The sequence below is a fragment of the Hippocampus guttulatus genome, chromosome 2 (assembly GCF_054856545.1).
Source record: "Hippocampus guttulatus isolate MCC_2025c chromosome 2, RoL_Hgut_1.0, whole genome shotgun sequence".
Lineage (NCBI taxonomy): Eukaryota > Metazoa > Chordata > Actinopteri > Syngnathiformes > Syngnathidae > Hippocampus > Hippocampus guttulatus.
In genome coordinates, this window is record NC_141262.1 from 8,326,116 (window position 1) to 8,343,211 (window position 17,096).

A 17,096-nucleotide genomic window follows, 5' to 3' on the forward strand; every position below is an offset into this window, starting at 1 on the left:
CGTCACACGAGCAGCCTTACCAGCGTGAAAGAATTTCCCTGAGAAGCCCAGATTGAAGGTGAAGTTGGGAACGTGGGTGCGCATCTCCCTCTGCGTCTCCAGCAGGGCCTAAAAACATAGTGGGAGGAGTGGGAGCGAGGAGTGAGCTGGTGCACGGGCACATTAATGAGGCACCACAAAGATGACGACGCACACAGGCCCACATGCATATTTCATTCTGTAGCTTGCTTTCAGTAAACATCCACCATCGTTTCCCTGTTGCCTCACTCACTCTTCTCCTCCATTCCGTCTGATATTTTGCTCTCCTCTGATTTTGGGTGTTTGTTTCATTTGATCTGTTCGCTGGTTGAGACTCCCAGCACACACATTTCACCATCTTGTCATGGTGTGATATATTCCTAAAAGTTTGCTGCGGCGGCGGCGCCCACGAGGAAGCCTTGATGCATCCTCCATAACTTTTTCTACATCCTCTACCTCAACTTGTGAGGGGGTCTGTTCAACTGCGAGGGGACGCGGCTAGGGATCTTTTCAAAATTCTTTCTATGTCTCCGGGCCCCTGAAATATTCATCGCTGTGGAGCTTCTGTGACTTAGTGAGCGTTCGGGCCTGTCAGCTTTGAGCGGCCTACTGAGACAAACACATTCAAAAGGAAAAGTCGATGGAGAAGATGAGCTGTCAATATGACTGGCATGGTACGCCACAGACAGGGTAACTTTTTATTACAGTAAACAGATGGGTGACAGCTACTGTGTGATACATTTTAAAAATGACTTCTTTTTTTTTCTCTGATAAAGTTGTTCCACTTTGAATGACATGCGTGCAAACGCACGCGCGTACACTCACCTTTACATCAGGCACCTTCATGCGGGTGCCCTCTTTTCCCACAAAGATGTCATCCACATCTACTAGAATATAGCGTTCCAGGGACAACGAGAGCCTCTTCCCAGTAAGAAAGGCCACGGCATCCACAAACACCAATTTATGGAGCCAGAAGACCAAGTTATTCCCAAACAGGACTCTCTGGATGCCATCATGAAGGCCCAAGTCCTGCACCACCGAAGGGAGCAGAGCAGCATTCTGTCCCATGGACGGAATGCTCTCAGCCGATTGGGTCTTGGCCAGCAGCACGGGCTCGTACGTCGAGTGGTTGGATTGGAAAACGGTCCAGTCGTCTCCAGGGAGAGGCCCAGGCAGCGGCTGCCCGGATCGGGTGATAAAGAGCAGGGGTGACTTGGGGTTGACCGTGCAGTCCTTTAGACCCAAGTTGGAGTGGAGGAAGAGGGGGAATCCTTTCAGCTGTGCACTCAGAAGACTGTTCTCATTGGCCTGATCAAAAGAAGAGAGAAATCACACCAATTCATCACACGGCACGGTGATGAGGACAGAAATATATTGGGTATAATTCCCAGATTTCTCCCGTCATGTGTGAAATAAGAGATGTCAGGCCTGCTCAAATGTGACTGCATGAGGCAGCTTCTACCTGCTACGCTCAATCTGCTCCGATCTGAGACTGCAGACAAAATGAATAAGCCTCCTGCTGTGCCCTTTAACATTCAAAGACAGAGGGGTTCAGCGCTTATTCATTGAAACATTCCTCTCCGAAAATTCCCATTCTCAAGGTCGCTCACATCTCTATTGCTTTGGCCGCAAACTTTCACTTTTGTGCTTTTGCGTTTTGAGATGAACCATCATCTGTTCTACTACTTTACTAACGCAGATATATATATCCAGAGCGAATGGGTTTTAGTGAGTAGGTGCTTTTGCTCAGTTTCATTGCTGAGTCAAAATATTATTAATACATTAAATATTCATTGGCATTTTGTTGACAGGAAAGGGTATATAATTGTACTATACGCTTTGAATAAAATAAAAATCCTGACAGTGAGAAACGCTTCAGCATGTCTTCACAACTTTTCACATTATCTAAGCAGGAACATGATATGTCATGGAACTGAAAAAACGGTTGAATATTTTCCATTCCGCAATGCAAAATTCTTTCAATAGATTTCGAAAATAAAATGTACAAAATCAACGACCAAGGTTGCTAATATTTTGAACAACTCACTAAAGGAAAAAAAAAGTTTTAGTCCACGACATATCAATGCGAAGGGCCTTTTTGTTGTGTTGACCATGTGCTGAACATGCGGTATCACTTTGACACTCGCAGACAATGCAGCAGCATGCTAGTGATTGAACTACATTTTAGGAGTAAAGTATAACAAAGTAAGAATGGCGAGAGAGAGAGAGAGAGAGAGAGAGAGGTGCCAGACCTTCGAATAAAGAGTGATAAGCCAAACATGAAAAAGGGGACTAAGTGATCGTGAACCAAGCAGATTTTTCCAGCCCCATGAATCCCATCTGCTTCTTTAAAATGGCACAGCCAGATGGACAAGGCAGGAGGTGCGAGTTAAAGCTGGGGGGAAGCATGGGGAAGGAGGTAGAGAGACTGTGGTGTTAATGTCCTAACCTTGAAGAAGCCAATGATGCCCACTCCATATTCCACACAGTACTTATCCAGCAGCTCTCGATTCCACGCGTCCAGGTTAACGTACTTGAGAATGTTCTCATAAATCACCAGTGTGAAACGTCCTCTTTCCTTGTCCGTCAAAGTTGGCATGTCCCCTTTCCCAGGCGATATCTCAGTCCGGTACTGGAACCGGCCAGACTCCAAAATGGCCACAATCTCCTGGCCTAGTTGAGAATATTGACTTTCCACAAAGACCAGAACAACAGGATCTGTCCTGGCCCCGGCAGGATCCACTCCGGGGCCTCCTGAGACGCTACGCAGCGGTAAAAGCCGAGACGGCGTGACCCTCAGGTCATCCGAGTCAGCCGAGGCACCCTCTGCCCCTGACAGGCCCACCGCTGATGGCTCTAGCTCCCGCTTGACGCCATAAAGGAAGTAGGCCGAGATGAAGACGCTGACGGTGCAGAAGAGAAACAGGAGGAGGAGGGACATCTGCAGAGGGAGGAGACGGACCAGCCGACGGAGGCGAGACACGCATCCCAGCATCGTCTCTCGCCACACCGCTCCCCCCACGGGAGGGTTGAAAACGGCGAGCTGTGACTGTTCACGAACGAAAAATCAGTCTTTTTTGGAAGAAACCACAGAAAGTGTCGAAGTGGCAGCTGCAGCAGCTACTGGAGAAAGAAATGAGATGGTTTCACGGTGACTCTCCCTCATATTGCAAGGCTGCTTATGTCACCATGGCAGAGAAGTGGAAGGCCTTGGATCGCAGGTACACACTTCTGCCTCTGAGGGAAAGCTGACAGGAGGAGTCAGTGGCAGGTGAAAATGATGGAAGACTCCATCACCTGCTCATCATGCCAGCTTCCCAACCATGTCCTGGCTACGTTTTGATTAATATTCTTGATTGGAGAACGATCTCATGAGACAAACGACGTCATCCTGGCAGCAGAATATCTGCAAAACAAGACCAAAAAAACAAACGTAAACCATCCAGCACAGTTTGACCTTTTATAAAAATAATGACTTGGCATCCTTTTTTTGTTTGGGTTTAACAGTTTGTGGGAGAAGTTTGCACTGCCTGTGCCTGCACGCCAAAGGTTCATTCCACAGTACTCTTGTGCTCACCTACACAAAAGCAAAGAGCTGCCAATTCCCCCTACGCAAACACCCAATCCCATGAACACGAAGGCAAACTCCTACCAAAGTGCAGGCTTCACATAATTCATATGCAGAGTGTGAGTGGCAACAAAGACTGGAGGGCGGTTCAAACTGTACATGACCGAAAAAATAATTCCCTATTTAAAGGTCTGTTGGAGAAATAAGACTGGGCATCATTACTTTAATAATGTACCACAATGGGAAATCACAAACACACTGAAAAAACAAACAAAAAAAACAATAATAATAATAATAATAATACATTTTATTTATTAGCGCCTTTCAAAACACTCAAGGACACCTTACAACAAACCACAAGGTCATCATTTGAACAAAAAATACAATATTAACAGTCACCAGCAAATCCACAGAATTGATTTGATAAAACCATTATTGTTTGGGAAGAGCTTAATTTAAAATTTGGTTCACGTTAAAAGCATTACAGCAGACACCCAACACAGCAAAACACTCACAATGATGGCCCATCAGCTACAATCAATGCATTGATTTTTCCAAGACCGAGTGGAGCAAAACACCCCACAGATGATAACAGAATTCTATAAAGATAACTATCGTTTTACACAGCCTATTGGGTATGGGAAATGGAGCCAGCACAGTTTCCATTAAAAGTGATCAAGGTCAAAAGACATGGACTTTTCTCCCTCAAGCCTTGCAGCAAAGATCAACATCAGGTCTGCATCTCTCCGCAAGTGCAAGCACACCTCCCCACGCCAGGTTGGGTCCAAGTTTCTACACAATAACGTCCACAAAATGAGTACCATAAAAGCAGATAAAATCAGTGCGTTGTACACATGACTACTTTAAATTATTCAAAATTGGTCTCAATCAGAGAGACTCTCCAACGTTTAAAGACTCTTTCTTACCAGAAACCAGGATCTTGTTTCTGCCAGTCAAATGAAGCCAAATTGTGTTCATTTTTGATTATCCCTCCATAACAAATCATTTTCTTCTCCAAAATGTACATACCCTCTTCCAATTGGTTGCTTCAACGGTTGACCCCCCAAAAAACAAAACTAAAACATCAAAGCAGAATTCTGATTTGACAAAGGTGTTGCCTTGAGGCGGTTGAATACCTGAACAGAAGTTCTGGATTTCTTTTTCTTTTTTAGATAGACAAAACAACTTCTTTCATGTAACCGCATCACAGGGCAATACGTTCCCAGAATCCTTTTCAAAGTTAAAATATTTATACAATACAATAATACATGCTGATTTATATAGGGCTTTCACAACAGCGGCAGCTGTAACAAAGCGCTTAACAAAACAGTTAACATAAAGTAAAATAATAAACACAACGCATAACATAAAACACGGACAGTCATGCAGTCCTAACCACTTTTCCGTCACAATGAGCAAAAAGAGACGTATGCAACATGAAAAACAAAGTAGGTTTCGATGCAAAGAAAATTCCATCGAGCCTAAATGGGCCTATGCAGTGAAACGAATAGGTTTTCTTTGCTAGGAAATAAGAACTTGAACATTATTTCAGCTGTAGTATTTTCACTGTGCGCTGTATGTGTGAGGGTTTGCTATAACTGCTCAATCCAGGCGGCTGTGTCATCATGTGTTTGTATTTGCAGTATTTATTGAACAACCTGGGATTTCATCCAGCCCGACAACAGGAACTTTGCAACAATGCACTTCATGTTGAGAAATCTCTTCATGAAATATCATGCGCAGCAGCATGGCAGTCTTTGATCATATGTCAAGGTGCCCAACTCATTATTTTCGTGTTAATGAGCAACATGGAATACATGGCTAACAATTGCAGAGAAAGGGTATGCTGGGCCGGTAGAGCAGACACGAGATACACAGAGTTGGAACACACAAACACATCTTTCCCAAGTCACAGTGTTGATATTCGTCTAGGGACATTGACCTTCAGACCATGATGGCCCAAAGCTAGCCGTAGAGAGTGGGGTAAAGGTAAAGCCATGTGAAGCAAAATGCTAAACCGTAGTATGTGAAATTCAGCGGGGATGATCGCACTCAAAGAACAGAAGAATGTCAAATGCAAATGAAATGCCTCCATTTATTTAATCTGATTACTTCTGGTGAGGAAAATACCAAACAAATGTATGCCCCTCACTCTAGCAAGAAAATAGATGCAACAATGTAGAGAAAGAATGCGGGACAGCATGAACATGTCATGCTTGCTAGCAGCTATACCCGTAAGCCAAAGAGTGGGGCTGCACAGAAAAAATATCAATATTGCCATAATGGCCAATGCAGTATGCGTATCGCAAAGGCATTTTCTTTTACAACAGTAAGCTTTTATCTGAAGTTGAGCTGTCAGATAAAAATGGAAATGTGCATCGCCACCTAATCTCAAGGGAAATGACAATTAATGAGCAAAGAACACATTGAACTTGCTTATCTTACCGCATGAAAAAAACGACTTTTTTCATTCGATAATAAAAATGTTGTTTCTTTTGGTAAATGTTAAATATCGTTATAGTCAGCATCTATATCACGTTTTTTTTTCCAGCAGCCCTACTAAAGAGAAGCCAAAAGGAGCAGAGAGACCAGTGTTTCAGGCTGCCAAAGTCAGTCACCGTCTTATGTCACGCACAAAGAGGCAGATGGGCGATAATGCGCAACAGCAAGCCAACATTTTTTGTTCTAAAAAAAAAGATGACTATGAATGACTATGTGAAAACACATTGGTGACAGAAGGAAATGTTGGATCAAAAAGAAGCAGGTGATAGCAGAGAGGAGAGACAAATGGCATCAACTCAGACAAGGAGGCCGCTCAAACCTGCTCCCTCTATCTCATGGGAAGGAAGTAGGCAAGAGGTACACGGCAAGATTAATGAAAAGTGATGAGGAACAGGGAGATGGGGACTGGTCCTCAGCCGTAACAAAGAGGAAACGACGCTCGGTTCGGGCATACAAAGTCTACCACCCCACCCCCAACTCACCCATCCCGACACTGCCGTTGCACTTCTGTTAATGTGTCAATAAGGCCAAGTACGTCAGGCCTTGAGAGGAAATCAGTGCATTAATACCATCATGCACTGTCAGGGTAGTTGGTGAATGGTGTTTAACAAAATATCAAAAGGATTTCTTGACCTCTAAAATCCAATGAATCAAAATTGCCCGTTTGCTTCCTGCTCTAACCAGGCAAACCCGACCAAATCCACTGCCCTGCTGCTGACAGACAAATAAATGAACTGTCGTGGTGTGTTTACTCGCCCCGTTTTCCATGGCAACGCTGGGGTTACGTCGCATTCAGAGGCATGGCGAATTGGGTGGTGGTAGTGAACAGGACAGGCTAGTGTCGAGGTCACTTAGTTCTGCTATCCTGAGCAATTGTTGGCACGCATCTACCAACGTGACTTTATAGGGCTGGATGATATGCAGGCTCACCTGTATCAATGGGCTTGCCTGGGCTGAGTGGGGCCTATATTTGATGGTTAGCCCAAGGGCGGATGATACGACGAAGGTGGCCCTGGCGAGATGTATGGAGAGAGATTGTCTCAAAACTATACAAATATGTATATTTGTGATTTTCATGTGCTTTTGCGCCCCACAAATAAATGCGTAACATTCGCATGTATTTTTGAGATCCAAAAATGTACGGGCGATTTTCACGTTTTTCAGTTCCACAAATATATGCACGATTTATTTGTTGATGTTGTGTGAGCATTTATCACGAGATCCATCCATCCATTTTCTGAACCGCTCCATCCTCACAAGGGTCGCGGGGGTTGCTGGAGCCTATCCCAGCCATCTTCGGGTAGCAGGTGGGGTACACCTGCCTGCCAATCGCCAGCCAATCGCAGGGCACACATAGACGAACAACCATCCGTGCTCACACTGACACCAAGGGACAGTTTTGAGTGTTCAATCAGCCTGCCATGCATGTTTTGGGAATGTGGGAGGAAACCGGAGTACCCGGAGAAAACTCACGCAGGCCCAGGGAGAACATGCAAACTCCACACAGGAAGGCCGGAGCCGGGATCGAACCCAGGACCTCTGTACTGTGAGGTCGATGCGCGAACCACTGGACTGCCCTTTATCATGAGATATTATCCATCCATCCATCCATTTTCCGAACCGCTTGATCCTCACTAGGGTCGCGGGGGGTGCTGGAGCCTATCCCAGCCGTCTTCGGGCAGTAGGCGGGGGACACCCTGAATCAGTTGGAGATATTATTAGAAAATATTCAATTGTGTGCGGATAGTTCAGTGTTGCTTAGTGGATGACCGGGGACGCGCATTCATTCTTGAGAGATAATGTTACCCTGATTCAAGAGTCTCTCTCTCTCTCTCTCTCTCTCTCATCCCTCCTACATCTGCGAGAAGGCAGTGTTGTCGCCATTGAACGGGAATGAGTCATCTTCTATTTCTTGTTTAAAAATTGGAAATAGAAAACGAAATAGACGAGCCTCTATCTGATCTTCTATTGCGTGTTTATTTAAGACATGTCGAGAAACAATATCCGACCATAATTTGACTCCCTCAAGCTTGTTTCAACAATTCATAGGCGGAATTCAATATCTATATATGATAAGTATGGTTTGGCATTGAGAAGCAGGAATCGAGTGGAACCAGGACTAACATTCTCCCGGAATCGTTGCGATTTTAAAATGTCAGTGCTGAATTTCGCTTACCACCGCGCACGCACAGGTCACAGTGGCAACTCTGGATGTGTGTTGGCCCCTTCCTGCAGATCTCCTCCACCGAGACCCCGTGATGGTGGCGGTCACCCTTTGCATTGTCTGACGTCCTGTCACTGAGCAGCTGACTCAAAATTGATGCGGATTTGGACGGCAAGTCAGAATCGGATAATTATGTTTAGTGCCAACAAGTTAAACTGGAACTATAACGGTGACTCAACATACAAATGTCGATCTAAAATTCAGTGGCATGCTTTAAGTAACTGTTGCATTGTTGTATTGTCTTGGGGATGTCAAAAATAAAGCTCTCTTGTAAAAAATGAATACACTGGTTCAAAAGAGACCCTTGAGTAACTCATAGATAAGTTCACAAACAAGCAAAAGTTCAGGAAATGAAATGAAAGAAGAGAGACATTCAACAGGAATTGAATAGAAGAACCAAAATCGGCCAACCCGAATAAGTGCTCGCACGTTGCGTGTACATTTCATTTCGTATATATTTGTGGATCTGAAAAATGTGAATTTCCCAAATATGTTTGTGTGAATGATTTTGTGACAAATCTCTCTCCATGTTTGGGAGGCTCTGGATTGGCGAATATGACCGGATGTTCCAGTTCCTGCCAATATCCAGCAACTTCGCATAGCCATTGAAGAGGAGTGGATCAACAGATTGCCTTTTGTGTATGTAGAAAAATGTTGAGCTCTGTGAATCCAGCTCATAAAAAAATGTGAGTAACAACAAAAGTGTTGTGTTCATATTTGTGTTCAGTGTAGTTTGCAAGTCTTCCTGAATAGATAGTGCATAATGGACAAACATGGGGACAAAAATGACATCAGTTGCAAATGCGCTTGGGTTTAGGTTAAATAATTCGGAATCATGTAAACCGCAATTTGTAATCCTGTTAATCGCGACGTTGTAAACGGGGACAAATGTGTGTATGCCAGGTGTGTAATTGCATGGGTTGCTTTGACAGGATTAGCATGCAGAGAATTAGAGGAAACTGTAAAATGAGGCGATATTATATGACGAGGGCCGTCCAGTGAGGTGCAGGACCATCCATGATACTCTTTCGTTGAAGGGATCCATTTTAAGCACATATGCAGCAACAAACATGCTCCTAATTTATTTTTGGTTTTTAAAAGGTTACTGTCAGAGGACTCCCTTGCTTTTTTATGTCAGACAGCCCTGTCATTCATCAATATCGAATCAATCTGAAAGGTGCAGTCCATTTTGTGCATTCATTGAGACTGCTGTGATTAAAGGCTTAGGGCTGCGAAACAGCATGGAACACTGCGCCAAAGTCCCACTCCAGCTTCCCACACCGGTTTGACAAACTGAATGCACAAGTCAGTCGCTTCAGTTGAGCTGCAAATATTTACACCGCAGCTTCTTTTGCAGCAATTCATCTTATGCCATAGCAGGAATTAACTGACTAAACTGAATACACTTTCAGACCACTTTGCCCTACGCATCTTAACCATTTTCTATGAGCGATCATGGAAAAACTAGGCAAGACAGGAAAATGTTTTCTGAAAAGGTGGTGCTCATCCTCAACGAATATTGGATTAAATCCTGTCAGATTCCATCAATGCAAAAAACAGCCAAAACAAAAAGACCATACAGACACTGCTATCATGGCATATTCAGAATTTCACTGCGTGGTGATAATCAGTGCCAAGATGAAAACAAAACCGCTTATCTCACAATCATTCACGCTACCTTAGACCGGCAAGCTCAAGCAGAAGCTATATGGTTGGGAGGATCTGGGGAGCGCAAGTGTAAAATGGATTACCTCACAGTGAGAAAAGCTGAGTGGATGAGCTTTCAGGGGTGATGGGAACACTGCGGAGAGGTAGAGCTAGCGCGGTAGGGGTTATTAGCGAATGGTGGAGCCGAGAGGTGAAATGAAGACATTTCTCAGCGGTATTACTCCTCTGGGTGTGGGAGGAGAGCGGCGAGAGGAAGCCAAACACAGTCATCAATAGCCTTGATCACCTCTATACAATTAATAAAACATATCACACACACATAGCACCCCCCCCCCCCCCCCAGCCCCCCGCCATCATCTGGCAAACCGCAGTCTATTTATAGAGATGATGTGCTGCAATCACAGGCATACAGAGATGAGATCTGTAAGAGTAAAACATTAGCAACCGATTGGAAAATAGAGGACATCTGTATAGCATGGCGGCATTAGGAGAAGCAATCGCAGTCGAGAGCTGCTTAAGAGCAGAAATGAACAGCCAAGTCATTATCAAATACAGATGGCAACTGATCCCAATTACCAACTGTCATGTCAAAATTATCTGCCATTTTATCCGCGTGATTACACGGAGGACAAATTCATCAGATACAAAACAAGAGAACAGACTGAAGGCGAAGGAGAAATAATTGACCCCACTTTGGATGCGGTGCGGTTTGATTTAATCTTCTGAGTGGCACCGCAGTGCAGAAAGACCACAGGAGAGGGGGACCTTATTTTGCGCACCATTAGAAAACAATTAACAGTCCTCGTCGACTGAAAGTTGGGAGTCATGCATACGGATGGTCTTCCATGGTTGAATTGACACCAATGACACGTTTACGTGAGGAAATTAAAGGGCGGGCCACGAGCAATCAATTTGCCAGCCACCTGCCGCCTCACCTTACTGCAAAGAATAAAATGTACACTTTTAAGGCATGGAGCACACACTGTCGCGATTTCCTGAAGGGAGAAATAGGCTTGCAGTGGCTCGGACAGCCAACGCACAGAGAGCTGAGTGCAGGAGGAGGAAGTGGTGGGTCATTTATCATTTTTGTCAGTTGTGGTACAAAAGGGGGGAGAGGGCACGGGGGGCGGGGGGCTTTCATATAAATTTTGTGTCGGTGGAATCAGCGTGGTGTTTGTTGGCAAAAAAAAGCAGGCGGCAGTGAGGGAGTTAGATCGATGCTGGTGGGAGTGACTGTTTGTTCCCATTGTTTATCCACTGTCAACACATGATGCTGGCGAAGGACAAAGTGCGAGCATAGCGACCGGCACAATATGTCCACTGGGGCCCGGGGTTTTTAATGGTTCTTACCATGTGGACAAGAAACATCACTCAAAGGAGAAAGTCCTACAGATGGTGGAAAAGGCAAGTCATGTGCCAGTGACTGGGGTAGGTGGGTGAAAGGAGCAAGTAGATATAGGCAGTCCTTATAAGTGTGGCATTGCCCTGCAAGGTTTTCCCAATCCAATCAAAAGTCAACCCAGCTAAGAGACAATTTTCCAAATCCCCACAGAACCATTTTATCACGACTTTAACACCTGCGGCACAACAGCAAAACAGATTTGCTGAGCTGACATGAAACGGCAATGCTATCAAAAACCAAGACCTTGTGATGGCCGCAGATAAATGAAAGCTCAACTAATAATTGAGTCCCGAGACATGCTGGAGCACAACTATGGCTTGCACATAAGTGACTAATCTAGGCAATCAAAACGGAATAGAGTAAGGAGGAAATGTAGGGAAGCATTTTGGACTGTATGAGCAATAAGTACCGTACCTCATCACAAAATGATGATGAGATTTCATCGTCCGCCCAGGAGACTTCTGGTATTATTCCTTAGTGGGGAAACATGCCTCCCTCATCCCCGCTCCACCTCGTGTTCAGATAAGAAGCGGCCCACACTGATCTGACCGATTTGCACAGGAGAAAAGCATTCCCATGAGAATATCACGTTGCGGTGGAAGAGCTGACACAGGAGATGAGATTCTTGTTGTGCTGCCCATATTTATGCCTCTGAAACCAAACAGATAGGATGTTTCTTTAAAATGTGCTCATAATTACCAGCCTGTTTTCAAAGCAATCAGGGAGAGAGAGAGAGAGAGAAAGAGAGAGAGAAAAATGGTTTGAAGCAGGGTTTATGTAAACTATATACACTTGACGTGTGTCCACTTTGCTGTAGTGGTAGAAACTAAATGGGGACAAATAATGCACATACTAACACTAACACACGCTAACATATTTGAACTTTTCACAGAAAATCTGAAATTGAGACCAAATGGCATGAATGAACTAGTCATAAACACATGATTGACTTTTTTTTTGGTAAGAATTTCTCTGAGTGATTTGAACTCAACTTCTTTAACACATCAATTCCACATAAATTAGAGGTCCGATAATTGCTTTGACGGCCCACTCTTAGTCTGAACATAGTTTACCACAACCAGACAACTGTGATTGGATAAAAAGTTACTTGTTAGCTTGTTTGCACTTGCAAGCTTAATCTGAATGCAACAAAGGGTGCAATTTAATCATTTAATTCCAAACACAGATCCCAGTACGAGTCAAAATTTGTACTGCAGCCAATTATAAAATGTTGATTCCGAGATCAATGTAATATCACGGTCACACACAGCCCTTTGGGGATTTTGAATTTAAAGCCAATGAGTTTCAGTGCTTCTTATTTTGAATAACAGCAACTGTGTGTAAAACTCCATATCAGAAATTCCACTATAACATAAATTTTAGTCCCAACATTCCAATTCAGTCTTATTATTTTTAACTGGAATGCAGCATCTGATTCATGGACAAAATCTTGTTACGTATGTGTGCACACATGAGTTCTGCAAAATGTGATCCTTATCAGAATGGTTAAGATTAGGTATGGGTGAGTATTGATAACAGGCATTGGTATCTGTCTATACTTTAAGGTATTGGATATTCTCGGAGGCTGAAGTTACCAGCCACCGATAGTTCAGGCAAATAATAATAATAATATTCTGACATTGAGTACCGGTAAATCCTCTTTGGCAGTAGTTAGCATCATACTGTGGCAGTTTGACTCGGCAAAATCATCATCTATGTCAGAGAGAAAGGTATTTGTTCACAATTTTTTTTGTCAATGTGAAAAATGAAATGTTATAGATCAAAAGTATGAGAGGTATCAGTACTTAGTATCACTAAGTACTCAAAGAGTGAATACTCGTACTGTTATCAATCTGAAAGAAGTGGTATCAAACATCCCAGGTTTGGATGTTTTAATACCAGCCACGAGGTGTAAAATGGTCAAATGATAATCAGAGAAGGGCATCTATAAAATGTGACATCTCTGTAAAGAAATGTCAAGACCATTATGAGGCCTATGTAACTTTTTGAAGTGTGGTATGAGTACAAGATACTGTTTCATGTCATGCAGTATACGGTTGATTATCGTGACCACAATGATCATAGTGGTTATCAGGATGTATTGTATTGTATTGTATTTTAATGCACCCCCTACCCCCACACGAAAAAAAAAAAACTGCATGGCTGACTCACCAGTAGGTGTGGCAAAAAGAAGTGTGCTGGTGAAAATTGACATGACATCTTTTTTAGTGTTTGCCAGAAGGCATGTGGGGCAAATTGGAAACCAAAGTAGACTCTAAAGGGCAACGAGACCAAAGCGAGGCCTTTTGGCCATCACACGAAATGCAAGCTGAACTCTGAACATTATCCCAAACGATGAAGTCCCACTATAAACCCCCAGCATTTGACAGAGCCTGTGGAAAAAGTCTGCTGCAGGCTGCAGATATATTTTTTTCCCCTAATCCAAAACACAGCATGTTTCACCCAGAAAACACCAACTCTAATGCAAACTCACTTTCTTCAAAGACAATGACATTCTGAGCAAGAGTACTTGATAGCAAGCAGACCAATTGAAGAAGGTTGTAGCCTGTTGATGAACATTCAAGCATACTGCATACAGCATCTACTGCAAAATCAGTTTCTCTGACATTTCTACCTATTCTGTCCATGTGTGGTAAGAGTCAAATGAACATTTGTTTTATTCTATACAACATAATTTTCAAATTCCAAATTTAAATACTGTAATTTAATTGATATATTGATAGTGAGATGCTCAATATACTAGGGCCTAGTGGGTTTTTTTTTGGGTCTCTTATTTTCCAGAGCTGTAAATTCACAGCGTTCAAAAATAAATAGATTGATTGTCTGAAAAGGGGAAAAAACTGTGACCAAATGATAATTGCTATCAAGATCCCCATACTGTTACATATTTCCGCAAATGCAAGCCCCCCACCCCAAAAGGTTAAACCTTTAGAAACCTGGAATGATGGGATGGTCGATAATAAAACCTGAGTCAAAGACATAAAATGCAGAGGGTCTAGTCGAAATCCTTACTTGCATAATTACTGGTAACTGAATAAAGATGTGTTTGATAATTTTGTCCAGATGGTGCATTTTATACTTCAGTACGCTCATTTGCACAGGTTTGTGTCTCGTCTCACGTTTTCCCTCTCTTCCAGCATCAGAGGTCTTCTTGTCTTAGCTGCTTGACATCCAAAGGTCAGTTTTGTAGCCATTTTAGCAATGCAAAGTTCTTGCTGTGTCTGCAACTAACAAGAACAAATACTTCCTGGACTACCATATGTAAACCAGTGTGGTGGTTGCTGTTGCCGTTTCCGAACAAAGCAATAGAGGCCGCTGTTGGATTAGACTTCATTGTAGTGAATCTCGTCGCGAGGCAAGAGCAGAGAAAAATATTTCGTATACACTGTAACGCAACAGGGTTTTTTTTCATTGTATGGGGGCAGGAAAGTGGGAATGGTGTTAATGCATAAAGATTTTTTCACACTAGGGGTATTTAAACCCATTTAGGTTTCGTTGTAGAGGAGTTTCACTGTAGTACATTTCTTGTTAGAATATACTGTACATAAATAAAACTGTCCAAGTAGACGTGTGCCTGTATTTATTTAACATTCCTCAAGAAATTATATTTTTAGCATCGAATGAAAGCAATGCATCTTCATGTGTCAAAATATGCAGGCCAAATGCATTCTTATCTAATTAATTGTGAATAACCTATTTTATTTTATCCATATCTCTATGTATTAATGTTATTTAGTGGCAATAATGGCACCAGTTCTCTTATTGGACGGGATATAAATGTTTCGCACGTCTTTGCGATACGCATATGGCACATGCAGTTATCTTGATGGCAAAACACTGTAAAATGGGACATGCAGTAGACACCAAATCCAAATTTGACAAAAGTAATATATCTCCAGCACAAGTGGCAACAACAACTGATTCAAGCTGTATCAACAGTTCTTTGAAAAGATCAACCAAACATGTGCCCCTTCGGCTCCACACCCTTGATTCACAGTATGACTGTGTGCAGGCATGTCAGTGGTGGGCTACAAGCCCAAACACAATCCAAAAAGTGTTAGCCGTGTAAAATCTGAACACAGTCTTGCGTCACTCATTCACAACAGGCCGACAGCTGCCGACGTCGGTTGTGCTGTGCGCCGTCACCATAAACCCATTGGAACATTTCACACTTGATGGGGCTCTACAGACATTTGCTGAGCACACTAACATTTTACAGCGCTCTCACAACAGACAATCAATAGAGTCCGACACACACGCACTCTTCCACACACATCATGGGTGCCAACTTGGTGCTCCCCTTGGTTTGACAGGTGTGGTTGCGGAAGTGGGGGTAGGAGGTAGTGAGATTATCCAGCCATAAACACCCACTCCGTCTACACCCATACCAAGATCTCCCCATTGCCCCTGCTAGCCGTCGCCTAAAGCATAGGTGTCAAACTCAGGTCCTGGAGGGCCGCTGTCCTGCATGTTTTCCAAGTCTCCCCGTTGCAACACACCTGATTCAAATGATCAGATCATCAGCAAGCTCTGCGGAAGCCTGATATTGAACCTGTTCATTTGAATCAGGCATGTTGCAGCAGGGAGACTTGGAAAACATGCAGGACAGCGGCCCTCCAGGACCTGAGTTTGACACCTATGGCCTAAAGGGAAGCATCCAATCAGTTCCGCAGACCTATACACCATAGCCTTGGGATATAGGGCTCTAAAACCAAGTAGAAGCACTTAAGGATAGCAAAGTCTGTATCGATTGGCAAGGGTTAATTAGATCTGGTGAGCAGGCTATGATTTATTTTTTTTGTTGTTGTTGACTGAAAACTTCAATTGGCAACACAAGCTCAAATCAACTGCTTCTGCAGACTTAATGCAAACGGTCGGGAGTAGCAGATGTAGCAGAGCTCCTCAGTGCCAGAAGAGCACCGGGTGCCACAGTGAATCAGCACTAACACAAGTGGATGGCCAGAAAGAAAAGCAAAGTAGTAAATCTTTAATCCCACTATTGAGTAAAAATACTAGGGAATAGTATGATAAGGTTAAGGATGCAATGACATTTTTGCTCCACAATTAATTATTAAGCATCGCCTTTTTGACCCGTTTAATTATACATCAATGTTAGGAATAACAAGGGTAAGGATGTCAATGTGATGCCGCTCACAAAGGCCATGATAAAGAAAGCAAGGGGGGTGGGGGGTCCGAGTTTAGGCGAAGGTTGGATGCTGTCGACGGAAGCAGAAAAGGCCTTTGGGCTGTCTGCTCCTGCTGTTGAGCTCGTCATTTGTCTGTCCACCTCACCCGCTGTGTGATCAGAGATCAAAGGGTTAACTGACAAAGGGTTAACTGAAACCCTGGCCTATGGCCCTGTGCTTACATTATTCAACAACTTGTTACAACAGCCCGCTCCCTGATCTCTTATGCTGGGAGACAGCAATGGAGACTCTAGGGAAGGAAGCATGGGGATGTTAGCCGGATTAAGAAAATGGGATGACGGGGGGAGTGGCTGAAGAGAAGAAAAATAATAGAATGGGGGGAGGACCTGAGGGATGTAACAAAAACAAAAAAAAATGCTGAGACGTGGAAAGAAAGCGGGAGCCTCAATGGGATGAAAAGATGAACTGTATTGAGCAAAAGGAGGGATGAAGAAGTGGTGAAAGAGAGCCAACACAGGTGGGTGCGATGCATAGAAAAAAGGGTGG

At 43.5% G+C, this 17,096-nt stretch overlaps 1 protein-coding gene across 1 annotated transcript in view; it reads right to left on the bottom strand.

Moving 5' to 3' along the window:
• LOC147208390 (bifunctional heparan sulfate N-deacetylase/N-sulfotransferase 1-like) overlaps positions 1 to 17,096 on the bottom strand; it is a 52,192-nt gene that overhangs the window by 11,113 nt on the left and 23,983 nt on the right. The window contains exons 2-4 of the mRNA XM_086134210.1: positions 2,468 to 3,424; positions 844 to 1,326; positions 21 to 108 (exon numbers count right to left, since the gene is read on the bottom strand). Coding sequence (XP_085990336.1) covers positions 21 to 108; positions 844 to 1,326; positions 2,468 to 3,013 — 1,117 coding nt within the window. The 5' untranslated portion in view covers positions 3,014 to 3,424. The remainder of the gene's footprint in view (positions 1 to 20; positions 109 to 843; positions 1,327 to 2,467; positions 3,425 to 17,096) is intronic.